This window comes from Lycorma delicatula, chromosome 10, assembly GCF_047948215.1.
Source record: "Lycorma delicatula isolate Av1 chromosome 10, ASM4794821v1, whole genome shotgun sequence".
In the NCBI taxonomy this organism is placed as follows: Eukaryota; Metazoa; Arthropoda; class Insecta; order Hemiptera; family Fulgoridae; genus Lycorma; species Lycorma delicatula.
Window position 1 is genome coordinate 13261240 of NC_134464.1, and position 12652 is coordinate 13273891.

The following is a 12652-nucleotide window of genomic DNA, read 5'->3' on the forward strand; positions in this document are numbered from 1 at the left end:
TCTTAGTTGGCCAATGCAACATGGTTATTCAGTAATGGGATGCTACCATATCTTAGGTAAAGATAATATTATGATTGCTTGGGGAATTATTAGTAAGATAGGAACCCACTGTTTGGAAGACTAGCATTAAAAAATAAGTCTGGAAGACTTGCATTTAAAATGCAATTATTAAATTCGAACTTGTGCAGTTTTTGTGTGTTTTAACCCCTTAAATATACCAAGTAATTTGTTTCATTACAGCAACTTTGTATTTTTATCTATTTAAAAATTTGGTTACATATGAAACACCATATAGCATTCAAACTTCAGTGCTAGTCTTTTTTTTAACACATCACACTGTTAATCAGATCATATTATTTTACCACCTCTACACATAAAACTAGACATGATGAAGGATTTTGTAAAAGCATTAGATAAAGATGGAAATGACTTTAAATATTTGGCTGAGGTTTTTTCACAATTAAGTGAACGCAAATTAAAAGAGGGAATTACATCGGGCCACAAATAAGAAAATTGATTTGTGAAGATATATTTGACAGCAAATGAAATTGAATTGAAAAGAACTAGTGGCATAAAGTCATTCAAAGATGTCGTTACTGGTTTTCTTAAAAACAAAACAGCTGAAAATCATGATCAGCTTATAAATGAACTCTCAATCAACTACAAAAATTTAGGAATGCCATTCAAAATTCAATTTTTACATTCACATTTGGACTTTTTCCTTTTAAACTTGGGTGACATCAGCGACAAACAAGGAGAACAGTTCCACCAAGATATATTGCAAAAGGAACAATGTTATCGAAGCAGATGGGGTGAATAATATTATGAGCGACTAGTGCTGAATAATAAAAAGAAAAGACTTCACTGAACACAAAAGTAAAATAAGAAAAAAGAAATTAAGATAAATGTAAATATCTGCAAAATAAAGGTAGGAATTTTAATTGTAATTACTATTATTTTTGTATTTTATTATTTAAAAAGTTTCTCAATATTTTAAAGGGTCATAACTAAAAATCTGAGGGTGATGAAGAAAAACTGATTTCATTTTAAAATTCACATAAAAAATACATTCTAATTCACTTACTTTTATCTTAGTTCCAATTATTATTTTTTTGTTGTTGACCTGTGTAATTATTTGAAAAAAATATTACACAAAACTAATAACTAGATAGATGAAAAATTTTAAAATCGATTAGATTTTATCCACTTTTGGTCAGCATAGAATGTAACAGATTAGTTTTTTTGTTATTGAATGGATTGATAAAATCATACAATATGGAGATAATTTTTTTTTATTGTACACAAATAAATGTTTGAAAAAGTTATATAAAGTATTTCTTTGTCTAAATTTATTAAAATTTTACGTTTGATATTTATCCATTTAACTAAATTAAATCCTTAATTTTATTAAATTTCATCCATTCCTGTTATTTCTTCAGAGCTCATTATTAACCACAAAATCATCCAAAATAGATTAATTTTTTAATTATTTAATAATAAATCTACAGTAATATAAAAAAAGAACAAATTTTTACTTAATTATCTTGCGACAGGGAAAACAAGAATGAAAGAACCCCAGCAAATACAACAATATTTAAACACATAGAAACAGCCTCACTTTTTAAAAATATATATACAAATAAAAAAGTAAATAAACATACAACAGAAATAATTATTAATTAAAATATGTGTATATATTAAAAAAACAATAAATAAAATAAATATATTTAAATACATTAATTTCACAAAAAAAAATTGCGACAATTTTACCGATATGAACATTAAAAGGATTCAATGTTACAATCTGATGATCATTTATTTAAAAGTTGTATAGTTTAATTATCTTACTTAAAAAATTTTAAACTAATGAGTCTATAACAATAATATTAAAATATCAGCTATTAAGTATTATATGGATAATAAATATAATATTATAATTAAATAAACCAATCTCCATGGCAGAATGGTAGCATCTACCATTCTGGGTTTTGGGTTTGGGTTATAATCCTGACTGGTAAGGCATTTTTCATATGCTACAAATTTCCATTTTTGTATTCCTACGTACAAGCTTTTTTGTAAGCTTTTGTAGTTAATTAATTCATCAGCCAAAAAAGATATATAATCATAAATTTACAAGAAAATTAAAAATTAAAAAAAAAAATTATGGTTTAAGAAAAAATTATCCATTTATTCACAGTGATATTAATTTACTTTTCAGAAAAGTTCAACGTTTATGAACATAAATTCATTTTTAACATAACTTCTTTTCTTTTAATTCCTGTTTAGCCTCTGGGAATTTTTGAATACCATTCAGGTATTACTTCAGAGGATGAATGAGGATGATATGTATGAGTGTAAATGAAGTGTAGTCTTGTACAGTCTCAGTTCAACCATTCCTGAGATGTGTGGTTAATTGAAACCCAACTACCAAAGAACACGATCTAGTATTCAAATCTGTATAAAAGTAATGGCCTTTACCAGGACTTGAATGCTAGAAATCTTGACTTCTAAATCAGCTGATTTGTTGTTAACATAACTGACAGGAATATTTAGCTAAGTATTAAATCTGAAAAATTTTAATTAATGGATAAGATTTTACTGAAAGAATGTAGTAAGTAATTAATTCACTTGTTTAAATATCCAAGATAAACCATAAGGTTTATCAAAACATCTGTCACCCAATCCTTGCAGAGCAATAACATATGGTAGACAAGACAAAATAATTAATATTTTTTTAAATATTATTTCCTAGTATGATAGGTCACATGAATTTTACATCAACTGATCAAATTGTGTTGACTCATTATTCAGAATGCTAGAAACCCAAACCGGTATGAGTTTCTGCTTATAAATGTAGGATGTTATGTTTTAAGGATGTTATTATTTAAAATACACACTTTTATAAAGCTGAATTTCTAAAAATGGATAATATGTGATCTGTAAAATTTTAATGTCACAAAATTATTGAAAAATAATTACTTTTTAAGCATAGTACATCAGCAGAAATTTTTTCAAAACGGTTCATACAATTTAGAAAATAATTTAACTATAGCTGTTAATGATTAAGACTGAAATTCAGTTTAGTAATAACTATTTATAATCTGAATTAAACATTCATGTTATTGAATTCTTTGGTTGTTGGGATTCAATTGGCATCACTGCTTAAAAAAAGTATATTAGAATGTTATATAAAATAAAAAAACAGAAAAACAAGAAAAAAGAAATAGCAGAAAAAGATACACCATTATAATTTCAAACATTAATAAAACAAACTAGTGATTAAAAAAAAATAAATAAATTTTTAAACTGATATTATTCAGTTTAAAAACGTTACATTAAAAATCTTAAAAATAATTTTAAAAATATACACAAGTTATAAATGACAAATTATTAATAAGCATTAAATTTAAAGTAGTTCCTGGAAATAAATAAATGTCATAAATCACAAAGCTTGGTTTATGTTTACATAAAAAAAGCTATTTATTAATTATAACAACAAATACAAAACAGTCATATAAAGATTACTTTAAAATAATCATCTTTTGATAAAAAATGAAGCAGTGCATAATTAAAACCTTTGTAAATTAAAAGTACCTGAAAAACCAAAACCACTGTTATCAAATTGATTAATTAATCATTACAATTCAATCACATTTAAAAAAATTTAAAAAAAAAATTATTAGTTTTACCATCAGGCTGCTTGGCATCAGGTGTAATAGAACGCATCATATCAGCTGGTGTCATATAAGCTTCCCACCCATCAGGTGTAATTACTTTGACTGTTGCAAAATATCGAAATATCTTGTCGGGTGTTGCAAATGTTCGTAATCGGTTTTCATATTCAATTATCTATATTGATTAAAATACATTACAACTGAATTTTATTTCTTTTTTTCTTTAAATAAAAAAACTTTTGCTTAAAAAATTAACTATCTGGAATAGGCAAAAACAAAAATAGTATAATCAATTAAAAAAAAAAAAATTAATATTAATGTTTTAACCAGTATGACAAATAAATATACAGTTTATTAATTGCTCAAACTGGCTAGGGATAAAATAAAAAGAGTTTACAGAAATATCTTTTTATTTATTTATTAACATTTTACTTTTTTTAAACATACGAACTGGCTAAGATATTTGTTTAAGATATTACATAACTAAAATTCAAATCTGAAATGGTATAGTTCGAATATTAAAAATATTCAAGCAGTATAAGTATTTGAAAGAATATTTAGAAATATCAGATTTATACAATATGATTAAAGAGACTTATTTTCCACTCCTAATGGGAAACGTTATGAAATGATAGACAATTCATTCCTCTGCTTATAAGATAAATGAGGAATTGCCATTGAAATTCTAACAATTTTATGAATTTTTGTCCACATAAAATAGTCACCATGTTCTTCCAAGCTGAGTGGGTTTGCAGCTCTAATATTATGTCTTCATTGAACTCGAATGATGTCACTATGTGGATTGTTGTTTGGACTACCCAACATTTATGTACGAAATTTGGAATCTATATTTCATCAAGTTACAATAAGGGAAAAAATCTGTCTCTCCCTTGCAGCAATCAAAAATACACATGCAGATAGCATCCTTTGATTTGTGTTCGTCGGTCAACATTTTTGGGGCCTCTTGCTTACAGTTTACAAAAGCTTAATATTATAGTGAAAATTCTCTACACCTACTCCATAAGATGTATGGAAATTATGATGCAAATGCATTTCAATTTCTTTTTCTTTAAAAACATTTCAATCATTGTATTTACTTTTCCTCTGATTAAAAAAAAATTATTGCTGCAGTTTACATGATTTGTTTTTATTTTTATAAAATTTATATTGCAAAATTTGCACAAGTTCGCTTCATGCATTAAAATAAACTATTGATATTAGGTAGGATAAATTGTTTGTACAATTCAATGAATTATGTTTGTTTGAGGTCTACAGAAAAAAGTTTCCAAACTATTTAAATAACCGTGAAATCTCAGTACTGCCCAGGTAAATAAGCGATTCTGTAACGTATAATGTTACTCTTTGTGATTAATCTCCAGTTGAGGAGCTATTTCAAAAGTATCACCCTTCTGTGGTTAAGCAATCAATAATAGTTGTTTGTTCATGCATATATAGAGTGTAATTTGAGAATTTCAAATAACTGATAATCAACCATCCTTACCCCCATGGGATGACCTTGTAACAATCCTGATCACCACACCAGCCCCTCCACTCATAGCCCTGATGGGCTTTACAGGAGGTCATCTTTTAGACCATCTAAACCTGATAACACATCCACAGTCAACAATTTGGCCTTTGTCAGGATGCCACAGATTCAAATGCTTTGGCAGACATTGCAAACATTGCATTTACGCAACTTACAAGAGAGAAACATTTATATGGCTTCTTCCAACCACGATCACCTACTGTAACTTACACCCCTCAACTATCAAATTAACTGCTTCGCAGAAATGCAATCACCATGCTTTCCTCTCACCAAAGGTTTCACGCAAAGACTCTTCCCATATCTAACTTCAATTAGACTATGATTCAGATCATTACTTGATTATCACTATCATCTTTAAACACCAAAAATACTATTCTCATACCAACAAAACAAGTGCTGATCATAACAATGACAATTTTGTACTACAATACAATTAACTCAAAGTCCTCTTGATTGACTTAAATCAAGAAATAAAATTACAAATTTAATAAGTTTCTAATAAAAGTACATCCTATTTCTCTCTGCTATGGTCAGCTTTCAGGGGCAAGGTCAATGCCTACACCCTTCCACACTGCAGCTTTATCACAGAATTTTCCACAATCCATTACTTAAAAAATCTTTAAAAAGGAAACAATCAGCAAAATTATTTTACTATTTATCGCATTGAAATTTTTAAGAAATAAAAAATGAAATATTTGAAGGCAGGTATTATTTGCGAAAAAATACTAATAAGGCCAATAATCATTCTATACTAAAATTTGTGATTAAATATGTTTTGCATTTTGTATTTTATTACTCCATGTAACTTTCAAAATTCTCCTATAACATAACATTTTAAACCCTAAATTTTTATTTTTGGCTTTCCTACTGTCCATGTATTACCATAAAATATTGCAAATTATACAAAAATTCTAACAATTCTTCCTAATTATTAATGTCTTTTTAAATTCAGTATAGCTTCGCTAGCTTACCCATCTTCTGAATAAAAGTAATCCTGGCTAGTGTTGTAAAGTAATCTATCTTTCTTAATTCTATCCATAATTTGCAATTTTTTCTACCTTTTATTTCTATATAAAATATTCTGCAATCTTTTAAATTCGATGTAGTTAGTTTTAATTTTCAACGACTTAAGAGTCCTTCCACAAATTATAGTACGTAGGGGAGGATGAAAGCTTTGAAAATAAAATAATCTGTGATCTATTGAAATGATAGAATGAATTTTTAAGTTATACTTGGATTTTAAAAATTATTCAAAGAAATTCAGGAAAATCCAGAAATTAAAAGTAGGTAAAAAATAAATTTTTTGACCTGTTTGTAGAATAAATAAGTTTTAACTGAACTCAGAATTCTGCTATTCTTATTATAGGAAATTACCTTCCAGATGGAAACAAATATGGGAATTGATCAGATCAATACATACATTTGGGATTTTAAGACTTTTCATTCATTTCTGTGACAAATAGGGTGAAGAGTAAAAAATTAAGAAAGATAGCATCATATAATTAACAGGCAACCCCTTATGAAATATAATGATAAAATTTAAGTGTGTAAATTTATTTTTAAAAGAACACTAACAATTACAATACGATTGTTAATTGGAGTCAAATCCAGAAGTAGAGCACAGAAGTACTGCATATGGGAAATTATATATTTTATTTCACCCATTACTGAAATTTATAATCAACACAATCCATCAAAATAAGACCTCATATATATACATATGGGGTGCATATATAATAATTTACATCATAATAAAAATAATACCTTTCTATCACGGAATCCAACTTTTTCTTTTGTACGCTTCTTCTTCTTAACACTATCATCATCATCACCAGATTTTTCATTTTCATCTAATCTATTTTCTGACAGTTGTGAAGCAGCATTAACTCCAGTAAGCAAATTTGGAAATCTATAAAACATTATATAAAATTATAATATCCATTCTACAATGCATTTTATTTATGCTAAATAACAAGATATTATATAAGTGGCATTCAATAATTAAAGAAACAAATAATAACAATAGAAAAACTTTTTAGAAAAATAAATTAAAACTGTCCAACATTCAAACTGACAATCCTGACAGAAAATAATAGCTGTTACTTATTATGAAATAATTTCCATTATTATAATTTCTTTTATTTCAAAATTTTGGCTCCACTTTAAACATGTACTGTGGTAGAAAAAGGGTGCTAATAATTATAATAATTTCTAAATAATAATAATAATTAATAACAATTTCTGAAGGTGAAAAATTGGCCGAAATTCTTGTGTGGATGTTAAAACGGTATAGTAAAAAAGTGTGCTAATTATGCAAAACTGGAATGAACAGCATAGATTGGACATAACAAGCGTCACAGATTTTCATTGTAGCAGAAGACCAATAGAAATTTGAACTGATGCTTTGCAAAATTGCTTTAATGATATTTGCAAGAGTATATAGATGTACAAAAATTTGGAACACTGCTGAAATTTCTAGTGTGAGTAATGACACTGTCCGTTAAAGTAGCCATAGTATGCTAAATTACCGCAAATTGTGTTCCAAGTGTCTTCAGAAACAGTCGTCTCAAAATCACAAAGATACCCAAATTTGCATTTGTAAGGAATAAAACAATGGTTTTTAGTGGAAGGTAATGCATTTTTAGATTACATAATAACTTGAAATTAAACTTGGGTTCATCATTTTGAGACAGAATAAAAACATCAGAAATGGAATGGAAACATAAGAGTTCATCCTGCAGGAAAATTTCAAATTCTGTTTATCAGCTAATGAACTGATACTAAGGATGTTTTGCGACTATAAACGTCCAACCTATTGCGATTAATCGGAAGAACAAGTACAATGAACAGTAAATTCTACTGTAACATGCTAGAAAATAAAATAAAACTGTGATAAGGATGAAACATAGTGTACCTATTTCAACAGAGAACAAAGTGAACAACTCTTTACAACTGGAGTACGAAAGTTCGCAGGAAGATGGGCCAGTAGCAATAATGTAGCAAGAGATTAAGTTAAAATCATTGTGATTGACTAAATAATAACTTTTCTTCAATCATTTGTTTCTTTAATTATTCAACAATCCTGTTTACTATGAAATAAATATCTATTATGTATCCTATAAGATAAAATATTCTTTCAACTTACTTACCAATTAGGTAGATTTCGTAAGAAAGCTACCTATTGTAATGACTACCATGATTCAACTTCCAGAAAATTTTGACATATCTTTGTGTTTCACATCCCCAGACCCCAAAACCATCATCAGTCCAAAAGTTTATATATATATATATATATATATATATATATATTTATATATAATTCACTTTCATGCGGACAAGATAACTGCTGTAATTTTGCGCCAATCACTTTCAAATTGATACATAAAATAAAACAACCCAAAATCTCAGTCGAGTTTGTTAATGGACAAAATTGGACCATGGTGTGGAAGTGGGGGGGGCTTTTTCAAAAACACAAAATATTGTTATAACTTTCTTGTTAAGTAAAATATCGAATTTGTTTAAAGTTCCTACTATTCTTTGGATAAGGGCCTACGGATGGAAAAAATGGGGTTTCAAGGACAAAAAAAATCATAGCTCCCTTAATAGGCTTAGAATCGAATCCGTTTAAAGTGATAGTTAGTCCTCTAAATATTACCTAAAAATTTTGTCTGAAATAATTTTTGATGTGACCAACTCTTACAGCAAGGGATGACCAAAATATTGTTGGAATAGTAAGATGTGAAACTTATGAAACCACTGTCATATTGAGTGAATTTGAAATGAACACATTTAAACTGAAATGACTTAGTACTATATAAATTTTTATTTTTGTTGGATTTTTCTGTGTGTAAATATCCTTGCTTAATGTGAAAGTGTGTAAATAAGCCTAGACTTAAGGAGAAAAGTTCAGTATATTCAAACAAGGTAGGGTATCTAACGTAAGTTGTAACACTTAATAAAGGTAACGTAGGCCTATTGTACTTTCAAATCATCTTCTCAACATTACTGTTGTTATATTTATACATGTTGTTAAATAAGACTTTCTGAAAACGTTCTATTTTTGTATTAATGCAAATAGACAAACCTAGAATCTCCCACCAATCCTCAAATAGGTGTGTTGTCAAGCAGTTCAGGAAGAATCATAAGAAAGTCTTGATAAATTTAGTAATAGCTTGTAGTCTAATGAGAAAATGTAGTGTCTGTAAAACATAAAAAATAATGTTTGATATGAGCTTGTATAATCCGAGTTCGCCTACCCCTACTTTGCCCCGGTAAAATCTACCTCCGCCTTCCAGCATGTCGAAAGGATTTTTTTTTTATGGGTCTACTTTCATTAAAAAGTTTGCACTATAGAAATCTATTAATTATTTTACAAATTATTCATCAGTCAGTTATCTTAATACTACTAACCAATATTCTCATTTCACTAGTTACATTTTATATTTTAATTTTAATAGCACATACATTTTATTTCAAAGAATAAGCAGATAAATAACAAAGACAGAATATAAGAAGATGCTTTTATGCAATTAATTTCACTTTATTATTCTATTTTGATGTTAAATAACATACATACTTGAAACTTAAAATTAGAATCAAGAACAGTATAACCTAAAACACCATTTATTAAAAAGGTTCAAAGGTTTATTATTTTTATTACAAAATATTTAGTATTTGTGAAAATTTCACTTTTACTGTTCTATTTGACTAAAGTAACATGCATTTCAAAAGTCTCAACAGTATCAGAACTACTGATTAATTTTAATTTTTTGTATGGTGGCTTTGTCACTTCTTAAACCATTTACGGCTTAAAAGCTTTTTATTAATAAAATTACTTGAATCTTCCCTTTTTCATGTTACAAAACCTTATGAGATTTGTAATTTTTCACACATTAGAAAATATATCTAGGAAAAACAACAAAAATGACCGCATTTGAGACAAGCCAGTACTTATCAATAGAATAATTAATAAACACTACAAAGATTTTGCACAACTAATCTAACATAACTGTCTGGTCTGTAGCTTGGTTTCTATAGACCTATTGATTACCAAAAAACCGGCCATAGGTTTGACCCTAAGTTCATAATTCACTATTTTCAATTCCATTAATATTTTATTATTACAACATTAAACTAATATTCTTGCACAAAATCTTAAGAACCACAAACAATAAAAAAGCATAAATTCTATTACATTATTAAAAGTTCTTATTAAAATAAATTATAGTCACAAAATTAAATTCTATACTTACACAGGCAAAGTGATTACAAAACCAGTTACAGTGCTTGCAATAAGAATGTACCATAATTTTCTAAAACTGTAATATGATGAATTCTCATTAAAATTTGTTTTGTAATGCTGAATGGTATTTTGTATTAAAAATCTATTGCTAGAACCTGTTTTATTCTAAAACAAACAAATTATTTAAATTAATCTAGTAACTAAACAAAAATTATTTTTAAACTAACTACTAACTAGTTAATATTAAGATCCAAAGAATGTAATTAAATTTTTAAAAACAAATATCAAAGTGTCAAATTTAATTTTAAATGAAGTTCATTCTTATAAAAACAGTTTTTCTAAATCTATTATATCTACCTATTTGATACTGTACAAATAGTTTTTACAATTTATGCCGATTCGTCTAACGCGATTTATCAGTGTAAATGACAATTGTAATGAACAAAGGAGAGGGCTGGCATAAAATACAAACTATAAAATAATAAATTTTATTATCTTATTTAGTAAGTCATTTTATGAAAATATTTTGATTACTTTTGTAATTTTTGTACTTTTAAAATTTATGTTACTTTCCTACCCAAAAAATTTAATTTAATCTTTCAAACTTTATACATATCTTTCTACAGAATTTATAAATATACAACACTTTTTTCCAATTTTTTCATAATTTATGCGTAAATAAAGAAGGCTATATTACAGTCCTGAACATATTCACATTTCTACTCAAAACCAGCAACATTTATGAAAAATTGAAATATCTGTAATAAATTTTATAACTAATTAATTAAAATTTCCAAAAAAATTTTTTAGCTAATTTCTTGTAATTTCATATGGTATAAAAGTTAAATATATTACGCATGTTGTACAAATAAGGTGAAGTCAATATTTTGCAAAGTTACATTTCAAATTCTGTTGGCAGTTACTATAGTTAAAATACAGTTTTGAAATTTTGTAGACATTTTTCCAAAAGAATTACAAATATGCTTGATTTTCTTTTATAATCTTCATGTGGATGACGGCCAAACAAAGGTGGTGAGAAAAAAATGATGTTCAAATAAGAAACAAGTCACGTTTAAAAGGTACATTAAATTATATAAAACAACAATCTGATGAAGCAAAGATCTCTGCAAAACCAATAAATAGGAATTATAAGCAAAAGCGTATGTGGGAAAAAAACAGTTTCCTATTACCTAATGATACCTCTTTTTTTTTTTCAAAAATAGAAGAGAACATAATTACTTTCTATCAGTAGGATTAACAACAATAAATAGTAGAAAATGTGTCAAGGTAACGTTATTATAAGAGAGCTTAAATGAAATTTGTTAACAATCGCTTACACAAAAACTTTAAGTTAAACACAATTAGAAATGTTTATAAATTCCAAACTCCTTGAAAAATATACTATAAAAATTCAATTATTTTTTTTTTTAATTATATAAAATTAATCTTCCTATTAGTAAAGATATATTATATTTCATTATTGGTTAATCTATCTTGAAAGAAAAATGCAATTTTAAAAAAGGTAATGTATATAATTTTAAAAGGGTAATATTTCAATTTTTCATACAACGGTGAAGGTAAACACAAATACAGAGTTTCTAATATTCATTTTGAGATTTTTGTACTAAAATATCCAAAGTTTTTTCTTAAAGTAAAATTTTAGTCAATAAAAGGCAATAACTCTTTCAGCTAAAGCACTAACTTTAAATAAACAAAATTGTAGAAAATATGAAAAGTAAATTTTAACCTACTGTACATTCACATTTATAACAAAAAGATTAATGAACCACTTTAAATTAAAGAATAACTACTGACTCCACCTACATTAATATAATTTAAGAAAGTGAAGAAAGATTTAAGTCAGCAAATTAAAAAAAAAAAAATTAATATTCCATAATTTACAGAATTTGGAGATAATAAAACGATACAGATGGATGAAGTAAAGGCATATTGAGAATTGCCTAGATTGGATTCAGAAATAGAGACTGGACTGAGATGGTAAGATGATGAAATTAAAAGGTCTAGAAGGTGAAAAACTAGCATTAATGGCAAAATTGTTAAATGGACTTCTGATTAAGGGTAGGATTCAAGACAGGTGGCAAAACAACATAATTCCTATTCACAATCAAAAAGATGACAAGTTTTGCTTAGAAATGAGTAGAACAAGTAACAGAGGCAAGAATAAAGAGT

The 12652-nt window shown here is 26.8% G+C and overlaps 1 protein-coding gene across 5 annotated transcripts in view; it reads right to left on the reverse strand.

The window, feature by feature from the left end:
* Positions 1-12652, reverse strand: part of LOC142331572 (calcium uptake protein 1 homolog, mitochondrial-like) — a 622753-nt gene that overhangs the window by 72072 nt on the left and 538029 nt on the right. For 4 of the 5 annotated variants that reach the window (XM_075377570.1, XM_075377569.1, XM_075377571.1 and 1 more), the window contains 2 exons: positions 10473-10627; positions 6985-7129 (listed from right to left, as the gene is read on the reverse strand). In XM_075377570.1, coding sequence (XP_075233685.1) covers positions 6985-7129; positions 10473-10627 — 300 coding nt within the window. Of the gene's footprint in view, positions 1-3689; positions 3850-6984; positions 7130-10472; positions 10628-12652 lie in introns of all 5 variants that reach the window. The other variant, XM_075377572.1, reaches the window with a different exon arrangement.